The 22,547-nt window shown below is 43.0% G+C and overlaps 1 protein-coding gene and 1 long non-coding RNA gene across 13 annotated transcripts in view; one reads left to right on the plus strand and one right to left on the minus strand.

The window, feature by feature from the left end:
* Nucleotides 1-22,547, plus strand: part of CEP112 (centrosomal protein 112) — a 307,677-nt gene that overhangs the window by 66,457 nt on the left and 218,673 nt on the right. For 7 of the 12 annotated variants that reach the window (XM_081580786.1, XM_081580784.1, XM_081580783.1 and 4 more), the window contains 6 exons: nt 1,794-1,912; nt 5,331-5,474; nt 17,646-17,800; nt 18,112-18,241; nt 21,234-21,326; nt 22,194-22,253. In XM_081580786.1, coding sequence (XP_081436912.1) covers nt 1,794-1,912; nt 5,331-5,474; nt 17,646-17,800; nt 18,112-18,241; nt 21,234-21,326; nt 22,194-22,253 — 701 coding nt within the window. Of the gene's footprint in view, nt 1-1,793; nt 1,913-5,330; nt 5,475-17,645; nt 17,801-18,111; nt 18,242-21,233; nt 21,327-22,193; nt 22,257-22,547 lie in introns of all 12 variants that reach the window. The other 5 variants (XM_081580780.1, XM_081580779.1, XM_081580787.1 and 2 more) reach the window with 1 other exon arrangement.
* On the minus strand, nt 1,749-13,812 carry LOC145542281 (uncharacterized). The gene is made up of 4 exons (XR_014079741.1): nt 13,738-13,812; nt 13,067-13,219; nt 8,200-8,440; nt 1,749-3,033 (listed from the first exon to the last, which is right to left on the minus strand). It is a non-coding gene; the product is annotated as an uncharacterized LOC145542281 (long non-coding RNA).

Raw genomic sequence — 22,547 nt, forward strand, 5'->3', positions numbered from 1 at the left:
AGTCAAGGCTATGGTTTTTCCAGTAGTCATGTACAGATGTGAGAGTTGGACCATAAAGAAGGCTGAATGCCAAAGAATTGATGGTTTTGAACTGTAGTGCTGGAAAAGAGTCTTCTGGACTGTAAGGAGATCAAACAGTCCTAAAGGAAATCAACCGTGAATCTTGGTGGCTTAGAAGGTAAAGAATCTGCCTGTAATACAGGAGACCTGGGTTCGATCCCTGGGTCAGGAAGATCCCCTGGAGAAGGGAATGGCAGCTCACTCCACTCTTCTTGCCTGGAGAATGCCATGGACAGAGGAGCCTGGAGGGCTATACTCCATGGGGTCACAAAGAGTCAGACACGACTGAGTGACTTACACTTAAAAAAAAACCTTTTAATTCATTGGAAGGACTGATGCTGAAACTCCAATAATTTGGCCGCCTGATGTAAAGAGCAGACTCCCTGGAAAAGACCCCGAGGCTGGAAAAGGTTGAGGGCAGCAGGAGAATGCGGCAGAGGATGAGACGATTGGATTGCATTATCGACTCAATGGACATGAGTTTGAGCAAACTCCGGGAGAAAGTGAAGGACAGGGAAGCCTGGTGTGCTGCAGTCCATGGGGTCGAAAAGAGTCAGACACGTCTTATTGACTGAACAACAATATCAGGTTAACTTAGACTCTTCTCCTCCTCACTTATCTGCTGCATCGTTGAGATATAAAAGTGAAAGAAATTTCTATGTAAATGTTTATGAAAATTTCCGCATCTTGCAGTAAGTGAATAAGAACATATTAAGGAAGCTAAGAAAATACTACTTTCAAGCAGATACACAACTGAATTTATTTTGCATCTGGATGACATGAATATATTGAACAGTTTTCACTCGAATCAACGACAGTTTAAATCAGTTTTAAAAAGAAGATAGAAATTTGAATGCTTTATAAGGGAAATGTTTTGTGTAATTGGAAGCATGTTTTGCTTCAGTCCCAGTAATTTTAATGCACCCAGGAGCAGCGGCAGACTGGAGCAATGGGTTTCTTTATCTGTGGACTTAGCACCAAGCATTTGGGGTACTTGCCTGGGTGCCAGTCTTTTGCCCTGTAGATAAAAAGTTGAAATATCTTTCTCCTCATTGAAGAAGCAAATAAACTATTACAGCATGCAGTGTAATAAGGGACTTAATGTAGAAATCTAGGCGGTTCCCTGGGCATAGAGAGGAGTGTCTTTCTGCCCCTGCAAGAGGAGGAGACTGGTTGGTTCCTAAAGGAGGCGTGACTTGAACTGAGATTGATTTGAGCACTTAGTATTTCAGCAGGGGAGGAGGGCACTGCAGGTGGATAGGTGGGTGCATCTGGACAAGAGGATGAAAGGATGTGGGTCTACAGATAGGTTTGTGTGTTTACGAGTTTAAACACACGGACGTGGCTGAAGATACGGCCAGAAAGTAGTCAGATCTGAGGAGCTGTTTCCCGTGTCAGAGGCTTTGGGAGGGGAGCTGGCAGATAAAGTCTGAGGGTAGCGGTGCAGCATCTGCGTGGGGAAAGGGCCTCTGTAGGGCAGTGGAGGACACCCTGAAGGAGGTGCATACGGGGCCAGCACACCATGCATGCTGTCTGGGGGTGAGCGACGAGGGGTTCCCCGAGGCCGTGGAGGTGGACGTGCAAAAGAGGGAGGAAGAGATATTTCAGGGGAGAGCAGAGAAGACTGTGAGGAAGGTGGGATGAGCTGTTAACTGGTGCACTTTGTTTGTTACCAGCAGACTCTTCTGTGGCAGCTAGAATTGGTTTAATTATGTTTTCTTCATTTTTGACAGTTCAGACCCTCGTACGCGAATGTCAGGTTATCAGAGAGACCAAAGACAACCAGATTGCAGAGTTAAAAAAGATATGTGAGCAGAGTGCAGAATCTCTGAATAATGATTGGGAAAAAAAGGTAAGCTACAAAAAATAAAATAGTGATGGAAAAATATAAAAGGTTACACTTTAACATAACCTATCTAATTATAAAATAATGGGTGTTCACAAAATATAAAGAGTTTGAAAAAAATAAAAGTAACAGTGTTCTAGACTATCTAGAAATCGCTGTTGTGTTTTGGTGTACTTTTTTCTGGAAGTTTAATGGTTTATAAACTAGTTTTCATTTAGAAGTTACTTTTAACAATTCTTGGGTTTAATTAAGGCTCTAAATTTTTGTCAGAGCTAATAGACTTTAAGCAGAATTCATAGGGATATAATAGCAGGATAATTTGGGGGAGTTAAATTGTTCAAATTTTGGATGTAGGCCCCTGGATCATTTCTTTTCTGAAATCTCAAATGACACAATATTTGTAGTATAAACTTGTTTTTGGTGTAAACAAAATCAGTTGTGGATGGATTATTCTTGGAGGAGCATTTGATTAAGAAAAACATTTTCATTAAATTTAGCAGAGTCAAGAGTAATGTAAAAAATTCTTAAAATGTCTCATAAAAGTGTTCCATAGTCACACATAGTAACTACTTTCCGACTTCCCTGTGGCTCAGCGATGAAGAATCTGCCTGCAGTGCAGGAGATGTGGGTTCAATCCCTGGGTTGGGAAGATCCCCGGGAGAAGGGCATGGCAATCTACTCCAGTTTCTTGCCTGGAGAACCCCATGGACAGAGGAGCCTGGCGGGCTACCATCCATGGGGCAGCAGAGAGCCAGGCAGGCACACAGTACTTTGATCTAGGAGCTCTCCACCACTGGTTGCAATCACAGTATGTACTCACAGGAAACGAAACCCGTTACTTCTTCTGAGTAAGTCGGCCCTGAAGGTCCTCCGTGAACTCCTCCCGCTGACCGTCTCCCAGTGGGTTGGGTTCGGGCATTTTCCTGGGCCCTGTGGGCGGCTGTGTCCTGGGGCCGCGGCCCCAGGGCCGAGTGAGGAGGGCCCCTGTCCAGAGGGCGGACGGAGCGCTCTTCTAGGTTCGTGCTCATTTATGCGTTTTCCTTTTCTGTAAAGTTGGCAGGTCTTTTTTCTGGCTGCTGCAGGTACACGTTTCATTATGTAACACTTCACTCAAGACACCCGTCCTCCTAAAACCAGGCCGGCAGTAATTGGAAAACACTCTACAGTATCTATAAAACTATATAAATTATAACTTATTTTAACTTGATTAAATATATATATAAATGCCAGACACTGGAATAACTCTTCTTAGTAATTCTGAGCTCCATCAGGCTTCAGATGTGTGAGCCTGGGCTGGGTACAGAGGACAGGAACTAGATTCCAAATTCCCCACCTGGAATGCTCACACTACTGCACAATCACTCTCATCTCACACGCTAGGAAAGTAATGCTCAAAATTTTCCAAGCCAGGCTTCAGCAATACGTGAACCATGAACTTCCAGATGTTCAAGCTGGTTTTAGAAAAGGCAGAGGAACCAGAGATCAAATTGCCAACATCTGCTGGATCATTGAAAAAACAAGAGAGTTCCAGAAAAACATCTGTTTCTGCTTATTGACTATGCCAAAGCCTTTGACTGTGTGGATCACAATAAACTGTGGAAAATTCTGGAATACCAGACCACCTGACCTGCCTCTTGAGAAACCTGTATACAGGTCAGGAAGCAACAGTTAGAACTGGACATGAAACAACAGACTGGTTCCAAATAGGTAAAGGAGTACATCAAGGCTGTATATTGCTACCCTGCTTATTTAACTTGTAGGCAAAGTACATCATGAGAAACGCTGGGCTGGAGGAAACACAAGCTGAAATCAAGATTGCCGGGAGAAATATCAATAACCTCAGACATGCAGATGACACCACCCTTATGGCAGAAAGCGAAGAACTAAAGAGCTTCTTGATGAAAGTGAAAGAGGAGAGTGAAAAAGTTGGCTTAAAGCTCAACATTCAGAAAACTAAGATCATGGCATCCGGTCCCATCACTTCATGGCAAATAGATGGGGAAACAGTGCGAAACAGTGTCAGACTTTACTTTTTTGGGGCTCCAAAATCACTGCAGATGGTGATTGCAGCCATGAAATTAAAAGACGCTTACTCCTTGGAAGGAAAGTTATGACCAACTTAGATAGCATATTAAAAAGCAGAGACATTACTTTGCCAACAAAGGTCTGTCTAGTCAACGCTATGGTTTTTCCAGTGGTCATGTATGGATGTGAGAGTTGGACTATAAAGAAAGCTGAGTGGCAAAGAATTGATGCTTTTGAACTGTGGTGTTGGGGAAGACTCTTGAGAGTCCCTTGGACTGCAAGGAGATCCAACCAGTCCATCCTAAAGGAGATCAGTCCTGGGTGTTCATTGGAAGGATTGATGTTGAAGCTGAAACTCCAGTACTTTGGCCAGCTGATGCAAAGAGCTGACTCATTTGAAAAGACCCTGATGCTGGGAAGGATTGGGGGCAGGAGGAGAAGGGGACAACAGAGGATGAGATGGTTGGATGGCATCACCGACTCAATGGACATGGGTTTGGGTTGACTTTGGGAGTTGGTGATGGACAGGGAGGCCTGATGTGCTGCGGTTCATGGGGTCGCAAAGAGTCGGACACGACTGAGTGACTGATCTGAATTGAACTGAACTGAGACAGGTGAACAACGGGAACTGGATTCTGAATTCCCCGCCTGTGAGACAGATGAACTACAGGAACTGGATTCTGAATTCCCCGCCTGTGAAGACAGGTGGACAAATGCCCATGAGGCTTGCCACCTGGGTTTTACACTTCCTTAGAGGCTGCCCATTGAAGACTGGTTTCCTTATCTTAGCTGTATCCATATTTTAGCCTTTCGCCCACTTCAGCATATGTACACAACCTTCATTAAGATATCTGGCCAGTATGCAGAAAGACAGGGAGTATGCAGTTCTCCCGAGAGCTTTGGTTTACACGTGCCGCTTTTGTGTCTACTTAGTGTAGTTTACGAAGAGGATAAAAATAGTTTCTTGTTGGGAGTCAGGGTGAAGGAAAAAGCATTTTGAACATTACTCTTGCGCAAGATTTCATGCAAATAAGATGAAAATACTGTGAGATAGCAGTCCTGATTGATAACAATGTTATAAATACCTTTGTTTTCAGATATCAGGCTAATCCTGGTGCTGTTTACCTGATTCGTTGTGTTATCTGATTTATTTACTGTTTCTGCCTGAGGTGGATAATCCCCTTTAATATTTGTTTATCCAATAAAATTTTCAATTCAGGAAAGTAAACAAAAGATTGTTTCTTAATCATGCTCTTTACATGAATATTTACTTCGATTATTTTACATCTTTTGTTGTTCAGGTCACCATATAAATAAATAGAGAAATATAGGAAAACTTTTTTTCTGAATTACAAATGGTGTATAATAGTAGTGAAAGAGTCCGTTCTCCCCTCTGTAGCTGCACAGCGCGGTGGCAGAAATGGAAAAGGAGAAGTTTGAACTTCAGAAGCGACACACTGGGAATATTCAGGAGTTGCTGGAGGACACAAACGTTCGGCTGAGCAGAATGGAGGGGGAGTACCGGGCGCAGACGCGGTCCACCGTAAGCCTGCGCTTGCTTTTCTTGTCGCTGTAGGAGCGGTCCTCTTCATCTGCCCGTCCGCGTGCGTCCCTGCTTCCAGAACGTGCAGTGCATGGCAAGGGTGTTGTGGAGTTAAAGCCCCTCGCCTTCCTTCCCCAACTTTCAGCCTAGAGATGATTTCTTTACTTTTTTCCTTTATTTATTTGTTTCAGTCTTTTTGACTGAAGACATGGTTGTTTTCCTGGAAATGTGTAATGCCCGTTGGAAGACAGTCAGATCAGGAGGTGGAGCGGTGGGGCTGTAACGCCCGTGGGAAGACAGTCAGATAGCAGTGTGGCTGTAATTCTCATGTGAAGACAGTCAGATCAGGAGGTGGAGCGGTGCGGCTGTAACGCCCGTGGGAAGACAGTCAGATAGCAGTGTGGCTGTAACGCCCGTGGGAAGACAGTCAGATAGCAGTGTGGCTGTAACGCCCGTGGGAAGACAGTCAGATAGCAGTGCGGCTGTAACGCCCATGGGAGGACAGATCAGGAGGTGGAGCGGTGCGGCTGTAACGCCCGTGGGAAGACAGTCAGATAGCAGTGCGGCTGTAACGCCCGTGGGAAGACAGTCAGATAGCAGTGCGGCTGTAACGCCCATGGGAAGACAGTCAGATAGCAGTGCGGCTGTAACGCCCGTGGGAAGACAGTCAGATAGCAGTGCGGCTGTAACGCCCGTGGGAAGACAGTCAGATAGCAGTGTGGCTGTAACGCCCGTGGGAAGACAGTCAGATAGCAGTGCGGCTGTAATGCTCATGTGAAGACAGTCGGATCAGGAGGTGGAGCAGTGTGGCCAGTGGAAGGCAGACTTTCTTAGTCGCTCTGTCTTGACTGAGGGAACAGACACAGATGCCCTGTGGGTAACCCCAGAGTCCCCTTCCTAAGGATTCAGAGCGGGGCCACCAGAGTGCACAGCAGGAGACCAGGCGCGTCCTCCTAGGAGGATGGAGGGCCCCCAGAGCCCCTCTCTGAGTCTCTGCTTGCAGAGGGCGGGTCTTCAGCTCTTGGGAAGCTCAGCTGATTTCCTGAAATATGGAAGCCTGGGGAGGATGGGCTCAGGGGCAGCTGGACCCGGGGCCTCATGTCTAGGCAGGTGCACCTCATCCACCTTGTTCCTGATACGTGATCTGACCTCGTGGCATGTAGACCCTGTATCCTCAGCCTCCGGGCCACTCAGCTCCCTTGGTCAGCTGGCTTGTCCAGAGTGCCTCCTTGAATTTAAAGCTGTGGAGTTTGAGCCAGAGTCTGTTACCTAGGCGTGTCTTGGAGACCCCAGACTAGCTGAAGGGCCCATCTCAGAGGGCAGAAGTAATGGGACACAGCATCCACAGTGATCCGGAGCTGGGCTGTAGGTCTCGGGCTCCAATTCCAGGTCCTTAACAGCTTGAATGCCGTGCCAGCTCTTACAGTGTTCAGGCAGGGTAACAGCAGTAGTAAAGTGTAATGTATGTTGCTGGGGATATTAAATACGTTAATATATATAAATTAAGTTGTGTAATAAGTGCTCAATAGATAGTTGTAACGTACAAGAACAATAATCAGGAGACCTGTATACACAAGGAGGTGCTCAGTTCAGGAAGTTAGTGGGCGTTTGCTCGAAGACAGCAGGCTGGGCACAGTGTGACCTCCGTCCCCCGCACGGAGCCGCGGCTGTGACCGGCAGCATGGCGGGGAGAGTGCTGACAGTCGGGGTTGGGCCGGGCGATGCGGGGGCTGGCACCGAGGCAGCCGGGTCGAGAAAGCAGAACCCCGAGTCGGCGTGGGAAGAACCTAAGCAGCAGACTGAGTTCCACGTGGATCTTCCAGGGGCCCAGGGCCTGTCCCACCGCCACGTCTGGAGGAAGGATGCTGGGGGGGCTTCAGCAGGTAGAGTGCTGGACAGTTCAGGAACCAGCTAGATGTGGAGCTGGGTGAAGAGTGCAGTGGGTTTATGATACGATTCCTCCTCCTTTTGTGTAGGTTTGAAATGTCCCATAACAATACTTCTAAAAATTTTATATTATTTGGCTGTGTTAAATCTTTAGACTGCAGGATCCTTAGTTGCAGCATGTAGGGTCTATTTCCCTGACCAGGGATCAAACTTGGGCCCCCTGCTTTGGGAGGCGGAGTCCTAACTGCTGGTTCACCAGGGAGTCCCTGTAGCCTTGGTTGTAACGTCAGACCGTTTTAGAATATTTCCAAATGATAATACTGGATATGAAAAATAATAATCGAAGTAAAAGTGTAATAGATATAATTAGAAACAGTACAATAAATACAGCAGGAGGAAATCTACTAAAAAATTAAATAAGAGGAAGATCAGCATGGGCTTCCCTTATGGCTCAGTCGGTAAAGAGTCTGCCTGCAATGCGGGAGACACGGGTTCAATTCCCGGGTCAGGAAGATCCCCTGGAGAAGGAAATGGCAACCCACTCCAGTAGTCTTGCCTGGAGAATCCCGTGGACAGAGGAGCCTGGCAGGTTCCTAGTCCATGGGGTCATGAGAATCAAACACAGCTTAGCGACTAAACCACAACCAGCATCACCAAGATCAGAATGGAAAACGATCCTAGGACCGGAGGCTGGGAGGAAATACAAGGAGATGAGACGTGGAGTGAGACCGAGGAGCAGGCAGGGTAGGTCTTTGTGAAGAAATAATGTAAACTAATTTCTCAGAATTAAAGAAAAATGAAAAACACAAAGGGCTCAAATAATGCCCCAAATACTCACACTTGGCAACACTGAAGTGACACTTAATGCATAAAAATCAAAGATTCTTTCTGATGTTTGAAACTTCCTGAGTCTCACTTGGGCACCGTCTTAGGGCCACGCTTTCCCGCACGTTCACCTCCTCGTGTTGCTCCACCGTCTTCCAGAATTTCAGGCAGAAGGAACAGCCAGTGCAGAAATCCCAAAGCTGGGACACGTCAGCCCAGTTCAGAGCGGAGCAGACAGCAGCGTGGACGGGGCCCTGTGAGCAGAGAGCAACGTGGAAGGAGACTTTGTCAGGGCACAGATCAGGGAAAACCTTGTGATTGATCCTTTAAAAAAAAACCCAGCTTTATTGGTGTATGATTATAATTAGTATATTATAAGATTCACCTATTTTAAAGGATACAATTCAGTGAATTTTTGGTATCTTGTATTGCATTTGTAGTGGGTTGAGCACGTCAAAGTGGTTCCGTCTGAATGTTACTCTTAATGTGTCTGTCTTGCTCTGTTCAGAGAATAAACTGTGGGCTCTGAGAACGGACACAGGGGGGCTGGGGACCCAGGGCCATAGGCGTGGTGCGGGAGGCAGGCGGCCGGGCCTGGGGTCTGCGGAGGGCGAGCACCGCCGCTGCGGGGGCTGCTCCCTGGTGGGGCGGGGACACCGGACAGGGACCAGCTCTCCTCAGCGAGGTCAGGGGTCTGTTTTCTGGATAATCAGCACAAGGATGATATTCAAGGCCGTGAACAAAAGCCAAATTTATATCTGAAATACATTTTTGTCATCTCAGCCTCCTAAATTTTCACAAACATGAATATATTAAGTAATTGTAGGGTTGAAATTTATGAAACATATTAATTGCCTACAATGTTTACTGCACTGTTATTTTTCATTAGTTAAATAACATCAAGAGAGTAATAGCTTTCACAACGGAATTTTTAATTTTTATAAATTTTGGAGTGTAAACTAAAGTCATACTTTGGGGCCAAGAGGTTACTGTTAGAGAAACTGCTTTCTATTTTTAATGAAAGTTGAATTTAAAAATTAGCATTCAGACCTTGTCATTAGGTAGCAGTAAAATATAGAGAAGAATGGACAGGGTCTGTCAGCAGGGTTGAATTTAAGAATCATCAAAACTAGACAGATCTTGCTGAGCTGCTCCTGATTTAATAATTAAACAAGGTACAGTTCAAGGCACAGCTTAAGATGAAAGACGAGACTGTCACCGAGAATTACTTCCTGTGTTTTGTTCTTTCAAGCTCTCTTCTTTTTTAATTGGGTCTTATTTTTTCCCTGTTCCATTTTTCTGTAAGCAGGCATTTGTACAGATGATTAGACCTATGTCTTTTGGTATTGGCAGGGTCTCCTTGTGTGAAACTAACAATTAAACATGGAAACACTGGATTTTTAGAATGATGTGTTAGAACTTATAAATATGAAAATGGTAGCAGTGTTCTTAGATGCTTGGGAAGGTGACAGCTGTAAAATGTAGGGCTCTCTTCATATCAGGGGTTTAGACACACAGAGTCTGTGAGTGGTTTTATTGAGATTTTAGGCTTTCTTAGTGGAATTCTTTACCCCTCTCTTTAGCACAGATGCCACTGGCAATCTTGTGAAGTTTATGCATCCCTCTCAGAATAGTATTTGACAATTTAATAAAATTATATCTGATGACAAAGAAATTATAGTTACAGTCATCAAAACTGTATGCTTCTAAACGAATGCAATAAATATCATGATTGAGCAGTGGGCCTAATAAGTGTTGTAACTTATGACTAATGATGAGGGTAAACAATATTAGAAAGCTGAGTGCTGAAGAATTGATGCTTTTGAACTGTGGGGCTGGAGAAGACTCTTGAGAGTCCCTTAGACTGCCAGGAGATCAAACCAGTCCATCCTAAAGGAAATGAGTCCTGAATATTCATACTGGAAGGACTGATGCTGAAGCTGAAACTCCAATACTTTTGGTCACCTGATGCAAAGAACTGACTTACTGGAAAAGACCCTGAGGCTGGGAAAGATTGAAGGCAGAAGGAGAAGGGGATGACGGAGGATAAGATGGTTGGATGGCATCACCGACTCGATGAACATGAGTTTGAGCAAGTTCCGGGAGTTGGTGAAGGACAGGAAAGCCTGGCATGCTGCAGGGTCACAGAATCGGACACGACTGAGCGACTGAACTGACTGAAACAATATTAGAGATTATCCCACACTATAATGGTCTGTAAACTATCTGTGATTTCCGTTATTAACAGGCATTGCTAATAGATCATTGGTGGTTGACTGTACTCATAGTTGAAGGGAAATGCTGAAGGTCAATCGGGGGACTGGAAATAGAAATGAGCTGTGTTTTTCCATTCAAAGCCCCTGACACTCCAGATTCTATTCATGGACCTGAATCGAGTTTAAGAGTATCAAAGACCTTAGCGACGTGAAGCATTGTGTTAACCACTTACAGTTAACCACCATTGTTAGTGGCGAGTGTGAATCAGAGAGCAGCTCATCACCAGCGTGGCTGGGATTCATCATTTCATAGTTGCCATCAACATTTCTCTTCCAGCCTCACAATGTTAAAGAAGAATCTCCTGAATAGCATCAGTTGATTATTTTGAATAGGATTGCCATTTAAACAAATAGATTTTATTTTTTAGAGGGTTTTAGATTTATAGGAAGTTTGAGGGGATGGTACAGAGTTCCCATGTACCCCACACCCAGCTCCCTCTTTGTAACATCTTACGTGATTTTGGTGCACTTGTTACAATCAGTGAATCAGCAGGATGCGTTAATACACCAAAGTCCACAGTTGGTTCAGTTTTCCTTAACTTTTCCATAATGTCCTCTTCCTTTTCCAGGATCTCATCCAGACACCACATTCTGTTTTCTCCTTAGGCTCCTCTGGGTCGTGACAGTGTCTCAGAGGCCCCTCGTTTCTCGTGACCTTGGCGGTTCTGAGGAGGACTGGTCAGGGATACTGCAGGATACCCCGCCTCCCGTTCTTCTCACGATCAGATGGGGTTGTGGGCTGACGCAGCAGATCATGGCAGTACAGTGCTGCTCTGCATGTCACGTCGAGGGCGCACGCTGCTCACCCCTGTGGACGCTCGCCCTGGCCCCTGGCTGCGGTGGTGCGTGCTGGGTCCTCCCCATGAAGGCGTCCTCCTGCCTTCCCACACTGTCCTCTCCAGCAGACAGTGCCCATGAGCAGCCTGTGGGTGAGGAGTGGAGGTTGTACTCTCTATACTCAAGGGAGGGGAATCGGTGAATTACTGGGAGTTTCTCTACAGGGAAATCTGTCTCGTCTCCCTCATTTGTTAATTTATTGAACGATTCACTTTTATCAGTGTGGATATTGTTTATGTTCTGGGTTATAATCCAGTATTCCTTCATTTTGTCAGCTAAGTTGCTCTAGCTTCAGCCATGGGGACATTGTCCAGGAGGCCCGTGGGCCCCTCTGACCCCCCCAGCAATGTGGGGTGCGTGGAGATGGCGTTAGAAACCAGCGTCTGCTTTCCGGGTGTGCTCGTGACTGAGGGGGTGTCCCTTCCTTCCTGTCCTCTCACCAGACAGAGTGTTTGTGTGTATACAAGCCTGCATGTATAGGCACGTCTGTGAACCTTAGCATATGTAACCAACCGTATCTGTGTTAAGCTAAACATAATCTCTTACTGAGGTCGGTAACTCTAAACCTTCACCACATGGGTTAGCCGAGCCTTTCCCTCTCTTCCGTAAATTCTTGCTCCGACAGTGGGAGCTTGGCCCCCACCGTCACCTGTTCCCTTTCTCACTGCTCAGTTTCCGTGAACAGACGTGGGCGTCATCAGGGCTGCTAACCCTGTCCCCGCAGCACCAGCCCTGCCGATGGGAGCAGGGCTCATGTGCGGTTCCTGTTGCCCCTGCTCTCAGCTGCACGAGTTTCAGACTCGCTCAGCTCCTCGCCTCTCCTGCCACCCCTTCAGTGAGGTTTTTTACATATTTGTGATAGAACTAGATTCTCTTTTCATAGCATGTATTTCTTCCTGGGATCCCTGAACTACTAAATTATTTTTTTAAGTTTGCATAAAGCTCATCCTGTGTGCTTTAAAATTCTGTGGGTTTTGACAAATGCATCTAGTCATGTATATGCCATTATGGTTTCATACGTAGCATTTTCACTGTCTTGAATTCACATGTGCTTCATCCTGTTCTCCCCTTGCCCCTCTCCCTAGGATCTCTGGCAACCACTGATCGCCTTAATTGTCTGTAAAACATCATTATTTGCATAGTTTCTTTTCCAAAATATCACATAATTGGAGTCATACAGTATGTAGCCTTTTCAGACTGGCTTCTTTCATTAAAAATTATACATTTATGGTTTCTTTATGTCTTTTTATGGCTTTATAGCTCATTTCTTTTTATTGCTGAATAATATTCAATTATATGGATTAGCATTGTTTATCCATGTACCTGTCGAAAGACATCTTGATCGCATCTACTTTTGGCAATTATAAACATTTGACTATTACAAACATTCACTTTCAAGCTTTTGCCAGGTCGTAGTTTTCAAATCACTTATGACTCAGCATTTTCACAGAATGTCCAACCAAAAGAAATGGGTGAATACGTGCACCATAAAACATGTGTGAAAATGTTCATAGCAGCATTATTATTAATAACCAAACACTGAAAACAACCAATCAGTCAATAAAATGCATAAATTATTTTAGGTGTATTCTACAATGGAAACTGAGTATAGCACTGAAAATACTGCTACACCCCATGTCATGGATGACAACTCTCACAGACATGTGATATGCCTGACCCAGAAGGGTACATACTCTCTGAATTTATTTACAGAAAGTTCAGCAAAAGACAAAGATTTTTTGTGATAGACATCAGAATAGTGGTTACCTTTTTGTGGAGGATGATCAATAAGGCGTCTGAGCAGTCCCTGTGCTTCCATCTTGGATGGGCTCATGGCGTGGCTTCCCTGGTGGCTCCGTGGTAAAGAATCTGCTTGCAGTACAGGAGACACAAGCTTGATCCCTGGGTGCAGAGGATGCCCTGGAGAAGGAAATGGCAACCCACTCTAGTATTCTTGCCTGGGAAATCCCATGGACCTGGCAGGCTATAATCCATAGGGTCACAGGGGTCGGACACGGCTTAGCGACTACAACATCACCACCACTGGTTCATGGCTATTTTCAAGTAACAAATTATCAAAATATATGTTTAAGATTTGTGCATTTTCTATATATATTTCAAGAAGAATTTTATGAAATAAAATGTGTTGCTCCTTTTGCCATAGGAGTTGAACTTTGAACTCTATAAATAGTTGCTGATTACTAATCTTTCTAATTTTTGACTCCTATAGGATTTCACACAAAGTTTGTATGTAAAATTCTAACATTTCTTATTCTATCTATTGATTATATAACTGAAAGCCCATCAGATATTTTGTAATTTCCGAGTACTTAACTTGCTGAAAATAATGTCTGTATTTCCTAACAAAATAATACCCTTTCACAACCTTCCTCTGAATTCCCAATGTGCCACTTCCCTTGGAGTATTCGATTTCGGACCTGAAAGATCTGTGACTTTTGCTGCTTCTCACTCCCTGCACATGTGCTTGACTCAGTGATACTGTCTACGTCTCTGGGAGTTTGCTTGGAGCTGCTCCGTCCCCTTCTGTTTCCACAGCTACCGCTCACGCTCAGGCCATTGTTGCCTCATTCCGGGCCCTTCCAGTGGCCTGCCGGGCACTCCCCCCGTCTCCTCTCGTTCCGTGTCCCACACGTGCAGGTTGCCTTGTTTCCCCACGACCGAGACCTTGAGTTGCTACCCTGATGCCCACTGTAACTTCTGTCTACAAGCCATGTCCGTTCACAGGCTCCAGCCTCGTGCTCCGAGCACCCCCTCCGAGTCCCCAGTGTGGGAAGGAACTCTTTGTGCCCAAGGTAACCTGTCTGTTCCTCTCTGATTCTGTAGGTAAAAGCCTGGAGCCCCCCTTGCCCCCCTGTTTGTTACAGCCTGAAAAATATGACTTGACATCAGCATCTTTTTATCTTTGTAACTTTTGGCCCCATTTTGAGGTTTCCACTATTTGTGTCCCCTCAGGTCTTTGTATTCATTTAAAAAAAAAGATTATTTTGGCCAAATGTTGTTAAGGTATTTCATATATGTCTGTAGGGTTTCCCCTGACATAAGTTTTCACTTTCTTTTTGTTTATTGATACTTTACATTTGCTTTATTTTGTCTAATCCACAGTGTGTTAAGAAAATGCTTTTAAAAATAAATATAGTAAATAGTAAAGTGAATAACTGTGATCATACATTTTGCTTCTTGAATCGGAGAGTTTGTACCAGCGTATGTAGAAGTATCTGTTCAGTAAATGCAGATCTTAATACAGAAGGCACATTTTCAGTTCCCGTGACACTTGGCTGTACAGTAGGGGCGTCTTTAACAGCACCCTTGCGCCAGAAACCAAGCAGGCGTCACCAGCCAGCTGTTATGCAGGTGCTGTCTGTGTGGGGGTTCGTGTCAGAACCTCCCTGTCTTCGTGTTAAACCTGCTGTTTGTTCACTCTGTTCCTTCTGCTGTTTCTTTCATCCCTCTTTCCTGGTCTTTCCAGTTTGACTGACTGCCATCCTGTTTCTCTACCCCTGAACCCTCCTGTCGCTTCCAGTCCTGCCCTCCCCTTGGTGACTGTTCCGTTTGGCACAGCCCGGGCTCTAACCTTGTGCTGGTCTTCACAGACGGTACCAACCAGAGTGTTCTGGCTCATTTTCGTCTATTTATTTATTATCTATCACCTGTGCTAAACATAGATTATTTGAATTAATTGCTAAGGGACTCTCAGGGTAAGTAAGTCTTTGACAATTTGATTTTTGCGTGTTGGAATTAGCATGGACATCATACAGAAAATTTATTTCCAAAATCAGTTTGAGCCTGAGAAAATGAGTTGAATCATGTGGTAAATGGAATGGTCCTAGGGCCTGTTTTCTGTAGACTTAGTCTTTTAGAGCTGTTTTATGCACAGCAGAGTTGAGGGGGAAGGTAGATTCCCATAAGCCCTGTCCCTTCTGCTGACAGGTAGAGCCCAGCACCGCGGACATCCCCACCAGAGTGCGCCATCTCCCAGAGTCCATCTCTTACGTCAGAGTTGAGCCTCGGTGATCTGTGTTCTGTGGACTTGGACAAATGCATAATGCCGTGGATTGACCTAACGTTATTGTATTAGACATAGTATTTCCACTGCCCTAAAAATCCCCTGTCTCCACCTACTCATCTTTCCCCTCGCCCAGCCCCTGGCAGTTGTCTCCAGAAAATCATGTCATTGGAGTCGTACAATATGTAGACTTTTCCAGTTGGTTTCTTCTGCTTATTAATATGCATGTAAGTCTGCTCTGTGCCCCTTCATGGTCTGAGAGCTCATTTCTCCTTAGTGGTGAACACTGTCCCGTCCTCTACACACACTGCAGTTCATCCATTCACCCCCTGAAGGGCGTCTTCATTGCTTTTTGCCAGTTACGAGTACAAAGCTGCTGTAAACATCTGTGTGCAGGTTGTCATATGGACACAGATTTCTAACTCATCTGGACAAATGCCAAGCAGCATGGTTCCTGGATTGTATGAAAGGAGTGTTTTCTAAGAACCTGCCAAACTGCCTTCCAGGCTGGATGTGCTACTTTGCATTCCTGCCGGTAGTTAGCGAGAGTTCCTGTTGCTCCAAACCCTTGTCAGCATTTGTTGTCAGTGTTCTGATGGGTGCAGAGTGATGTCTCATTGCTGTTTTAACATTTCCATGATGTATGGTGACATGTGACATGATATCCTCTCCTATGCTTATTCATCAGCTGTGTATCTTCTCTGGTAGGGTGTCTAAGTCTTTAACCCAGTTTTAAATTAGGTTTTTATTTTATTATTGTTGAATTTTAAGAGTTCTTTGTATATTTTGGATAATAGTCCTTCATCAGATGTGTCCTTTGCGAGTATTTTTTCCCCATCTGTGGCTTATGTTCTGATTCTCTTAATACATAGTGTCTTTTGTGGAATAGAAAATTTTAACCTTTATAAAGTCCAATTTATCAATTATTTCTTTAATGCATTGTGCCATGGATATTGTATCTAAAAATTCCTTGCCAAAATTAAGATAATTTAGGTTTTTCCTATGTTATTTTCTAGGATTTTGTGGTTTTGCATTTTGCATCTAGGTCTGTGATCTCTTTTGAGTTAGTTTGTAAGATTTGTGTCTGGATTCTTTTTTTTTTTGCACTGGTTGCCCAGTTGTTCCAGTACCGTTTGTTGAAGACACTGTCTTTGCTCCATTGTACTGCTTTGTTCCTTTGTCAAAAATCAGACTATGTTTATGGGGGTCTCTTTCTGGCCTCTCTTTTCTATTCCGTTGACTGGCCGCGGCCTCTCTTTTCTATTCCGTTGGCCGGCCGCAGCCTCTCTTTTCTATTCCGTTGACAGGCCGCGGCCTCTCTTTTCTATTCTGTTGATCTGGTTGTCTTTCCCTTTGACGGGCTGCGGCCTCTCTTTTCTATTCCGTTGATCTGGTTGTCTTTCCCTTTGACCAGCTGTGATGCTCTTATCACTGTGTCTCATAGTGAGTCTTGAAGTAGGCAGTGTCAGTCTTCCAGCTTTGTTCTTCTCTTTCAGCTTTGCATTGGGTATTTTGTGCCTTTTGGCTCTCCACGTAAACTTTAAGAGCAGTTTATCCATATCCATAAAATAATTTTCCAGGATTTTAGTTGGCATTAAATCTATAGATCAAGTTGGGAATAACAACATTGCATTACTGAGCCTTCCTATCCATGAACGTGGGCTATCTCGCCATTTCTTTAGCTCTTTGATTTTCCTCATTCTTTCATCAGAGGTTTGTAATTTACCACATGTAGCTCTTGTACATATTTTGTCAGACTTTTTTGGGAGGGTGCTAATGTAAATAGTGGGCTTCCTGGGTTGCACTCGTGGTAAAGAACCCTCTTGCCAATGCGGTAGATGTAAGAGACGTGGGTTGAATCCCTGAGTCAGAAAGATCCCCTGGAGAAGGAAATGGCAACCCACTCCAGCAATCCTGCCTAGAGAATCCCATGGACGGAGGACCCTGGCAGGCTATGGTCCACAGGGTTGCAAATAGTTGGACATGAGTGAAGCGACTTAGCATGCATGCACTTGAGCTTGTGTCCCTGGACCAGAAAGGTGCTGTTTCAGTGAACAAATAGCCACTCATTGAATGAAAGAGAGGCTAAAAGCCTACAAACATGGTAGCCCATCTTTCATGGTAGAAAGCACTCCTTTTTTTTTTTTTTTTAAATAAAAGACAGTAATTTAGAGGTTGGTTTGGTTTTTATTAGTATGGTTTATGGTACATTTTTTTTTTTGTATTCTTATCTCTAATTCCTTGCATTTTTCTTTGGGTTACTTAATGATGCAGAATTGTTATAAAGTCAGAGGCTTTCTTAACAATGACCTATTCTTTTAGAACCAGATGATCAAAGAACTGGAGTCCCGTGTCCAGCAGCTGACTGGAGAAGCGGAGAACAGTAATTTACAGAAACAGAAATTAATTCAAGAAAAACTGGAACTGGAGAGATGTTACCAGATAACGTGTAATGAATTACAAGAAGTAAAGGCAAGGTATTGTCTGAGATCAGACAACTCAGGTGTGGCTGTAAAAAACTGACATTAACTCTATAAGTTATCTGGTAAAATTAAAAACTTGTGCATTTAACCTTGGGAGGTCTCCAGTCTAAATGCTGCTGTTGGTTAAATTTTTTAAGTACCATTGAATGTAAGAAGCATACTGTTTAAAAACACGTGATAAAAATGTGCTTACTTATTTGATGTATTGAAAGATAGTGCATTTGGATTTAACTGGCTAAAAATTCCATTTTAGAGGTTGATTATAAATACATTGGAAGTGTATTTTATTCTCTGATTGCTTTTAGGCACAACACACTACATAAAGAGAAAGACCATCTTGTCAGTGATTATGAGCAAAACCTGAAACTATTACAAACCAAGTATGATGCAGATGTCAACCTTCTGAAAAAGGAACATGCTCTTTCTGCTTCTAAGGTATTGTAGGTGCTGGTAGCTATAGCCAGTCACAGTCATTATTCCCTTCGCTCCGCACAGAACCAGAAGTGCCCTGTGGAAGCTCACTATCTGGTGTGTAAATGAGTCTCCTTGGCTTAATTTAATGCTAAATGTCTAATATATAGCACAACGTAAATACTTAATAAATTAAAATATGCTATTAATTAACCCTTTTAATTAAACTAATTACTAGAGTTTTTGAAAGAGGAAACATAAAACTCCCAAGAAGTGCTGTTCAGCTGTTTTAATAACATTTTTGAGTAACTCAGATAACTCTATCAGGGTTATTTAGGTCAGATATGCAGATGACACCACCCTGATGGCAGAAAGTGAAGAAGAAATAAAGAGCCTCTTGATGAAGGTGAAAGAGGAGAGTGAAAAAGTTGGCTTAAAACTCAACATTCAGAAAACTAAGATCATGGCATCTGGTCCCATCACTTCATGGCAGATAGATGGGGAAACAGTGGAAACAGTGGCTGACTTTATTTTTTGGGGCTCCAAAATCACTGAAGATGGTGACTGCCCGCATGAAATTAAAAAACGCTTACTCCTTGGAAGGAGAGGTATGACCAACCTGGACAGCATATTAAAAAGCAGAGACATTACTTTGCCAACAAAGGTCCGTCTAGTCAAGGCTATGGTTTTTCCAGTGGTCATGTTTGGATGTGAGAATTGGACTATAAAGAAAGTTTAGTGCAGAAGAATTGATGCTTTTGAACTGTGGTGTTGGAGAAGACTCTTGAGAGTCCCTTGGACTGCAAGGAGATCCAACCAGTCCATCCTAAAGGAGATCAGTCCTGGGTGTTCATTGGAAGGATTGATGTTGAAACTGAAACTCCAATACTTTGGCCACCTGATGCGAAGAGCTGACTCATTTGAAAGACCCTGATGCTGGGAAAGATTGAGGGCAGGAGGAGAAGGGGACGACAGAGGATGAGATGGTTGGATGGCATCACCGACTCGATGGACATGGGTTTGGGTGAACTCTGGGAGTTGGTGATGGACAGGGAGGCCTGGCGTGCTGCGGTTCATGGGGTTGCAAAGAGTCAGACACGACTGAGCGAGTGAACTGAACTGAACTCAAATAACTCTATACATTGTTATGTTAATAGTTAATTAAGTATTAATTAATAATATTGTTAATGTATAGAGTTAATATTTTGAATATAATAATAGTAATTAATATTATTATTAATATTTTGAGATCTTGACTATACGTTAGTTTTCTTGCCCTCACACACGTATATGAGCCTACAGACTCCTTTAGGGCACCCACCCCCTTTTGTGTCAGATAATGGAAACTTTATGCAGAGAAGAATCCTATAGCTGTGGTGCTAAAGTGGTGAATTACTTCATATTTCAAGAATTATTAGGTTGGTGCAAACATGATCATGGTTTCAGACTGTGAATTTTAAATCATTATAACTAGGCTCAAACACATCTTTATTAACCAAAATAGGAACCATTTTAATCAACACATTTTTCCCAACGAGAAATAAGTTTGTTTACTCTTATTAAAATCAATGCTTAAAATCTCTAAAATCAAAGCATAAAAGCTTTAAAATCAAAGCATAAAAATCAGTGCTTCGGGATTTGATGAACTCCTAGAAAGCATTTTCTGCCTCCTGCTGGTTGTGGAAGCATTTTCCCTGCAGAAAGTTGTAAAGATGCTCTAAGAAGTGGTCGTCAGTTGGTTAGAGATGAGGTGAAAATGGCAGATGAGGTAAAACTTCGTAGCCCAGTTCTCTCAACTTTTGAAGCATTGGTTGTGCGATGTGCAGTCAGGCATTGTCGAGGAGAATTGGGCCCCTTCTGACCAATGCTGGGTGCAGGCATTGCAACTTTCGGTGCATCTCATCAATTTACTGAGCATATTTCTCAGAGGTAAGGTTTCGCGGGGATTCAGGGAGCTGTAGTGGATCAAACCGGCAGCAGACCACTAAACGTGACCTTTTTTTAGTGCAAGTTTGGCTGTGGGAAGTGCTTTGGAGCTTCTTCTTGGTCCAACCACTGAGCTGGTCATTGCCAGTTGTATCAAAATCCGCTTTTAATCACACGTCACAATCTGACTGAGAAATGGCTCATTGCTGTTGCGTAGAATAAGAGAAGACAGTTCAGAACGATGACTCTTGATTTGTGGTCAGCTCCTGAGGGACCGACTTACCGAGCTCTTCCACCTTTCCAGTTTGTTTCAAATGCCAGTGACCATAGAATGATCGACGTTGAATTCTTTGGCAACTTCCTGTGTAGTTGTAAGAGGATCAGCTTCGATGATGGCCGTCAGCTGTTGTTGTCAGCGTCCGATGACCAGCCACTGTGCTCTTCATCGTCAAGACTCTTGTTTCCTCTGTCAGGTTTCCTGACCCACCGCTGCGCCGAACGTTTGTTAGCAGCTCCTGGGCCAAACGTGTTGTTGATGGTGCAACTTGTCTTTGCTACTCTATAACTCAAATAAGAAAGCCACTCGAATTTGCTTTTTGTCTAACATCTTTTCTATAGTTTAAAATACATATAAAATAAACAGCAAGTAATAAGTCATTAGGAAAAAAAAACATAAAATGAAAAATGTGCATTAAAATGATGTATAACATAACCATCACATTTATTTAGAATGTGTTCCAATATTAAATGGCCAATTGCGCCAGTGCAAAAACTGCAATTACTTTTGCACCAACCTAATAACTATTCCAGTGGATTTGGTTTTTAAATTAACCTTTAAAAAGCTTTCTGTTTACCTTTTCTTTTTATATCAGTATTATATTTGCATAACCTTAAATACTATGAATTTAATTTATATTTTCACTTTAAAGATTTTTTTAACTTAAATTTTTGTAAAATTCATATTTATAGACAATTTTAATTCTAATTGAAACTTCAGGAAGAAAAAGTGTAAATTTATTCAACTGGAAGCTTGTAGGATGATAGAAAAATCAAAATTTCATTTTTTATTATTTTCCTGAAATCTCTTTAGGCATCTGGTATGATTAAAGAGCTAGAACAGAACGTCTGTCAATTAAAGCAGCAATTACAGGAATCAGAACTTCAGAGAAAGCAGCAGCTCAAGGTGAGTCCTGTGCTTTTAAACAGAACAATGGCTAAAAGTCACCTGTCCTTTTCTGGGTGTATAAGGGAATGTCAGTTAAAAAGATCAGAAATGCAGGTAACCATTTCTGATTCTTTTATTGCACTGTATCATTTCTCATCTTATTTATTTTAACAAAAGTAGATGCTAATGTGATACAGAGTAAGAACAATTTTAATTTGGACAATCTACTCTTATGAGATTAGTTTGAAAAATAAACCTCATTTAAATATACTATTATTTTAGCATAATTTCCTCTTTAAATTGTCGTCTGCCATTCTTTATAATTTCTCTCTCTCTGTCCTTTTCTCTTTCACACCTTTTGTTCATGCATCGGTCTGTTTTTGGCTGCGCCAGAGGCAGGCAGCCTCCTAGTTCCCTGAGCAGAGACGGAGCCTGTGCCACCTGCGGTGGAAGCACGGCGTCCCAACCACCGACAACCAGGGGATTCCCTCTTTCACTCCTTTCAGACCCTCTCTTTTTCTCTTGTGGTCAAAAAGTACCAAACCCTGGTATGTGATATAACACATTATTTTCATATTGATTCATTTGATCATTTTTAAGTGGTCTCCTAATTCTAAGGGTCAGAAGGTGTCTCTCTCACTGTAACGCAGGTGCTTTTGAGAGTAGTAACATCTTCTGTTAATGGAGGTTTTATGGCCTCCAACAGAAAGCCATTCTTGTTTCTGTTTGTGCTTTAGAAAACTGGCAGGTAGGGCTCACTTATTGGTAGGCAAAACTCAAATAAGTTTGTCATCGAAGAGATTGACTTATTTTGTTAGATTACTAATTTTATTGACCCTAGAAGCGATTTTAAGTATAATAAAGATAAATATTTATTATTCACAGGATCAAGAAAACAAGTTTCAAATGGAGAGAAGTCACTTAAAACGCACCTTTGAAAAAAAGGTAGTAAGTTTTGTGGGAAGCTATAAGCCACTTGTATAGCCAATGAGGCAATTAAGAGTGCCTGCTAATTTCTATAAAGCCATGTGTTCTAGACCGTATTTCTAGGTCTATTTCAGTTACCCAGTAATTAAATTTTGCTTCTTTATTTTTCATGTTTATGAACAGCTTCTTCAGTCTGATTCTTAATTATATTAACATTAAAATACCACTTCTATGTTTTATTTAATGAGTGAAGAGTATTATTATGTTCACCTCTCGTAATAACCCTTTGAAATTACGTTTTGTTTTTACCAG

This window comes from Giraffa tippelskirchi, chromosome 3 (assembly GCF_054371585.1).
Source record: "Giraffa tippelskirchi isolate mGirTip1 chromosome 3, T2T-mGirTip1v1.2.pri, whole genome shotgun sequence".
Lineage (NCBI taxonomy): Eukaryota > Metazoa > Chordata > Mammalia > Artiodactyla > Giraffidae > Giraffa > Giraffa tippelskirchi.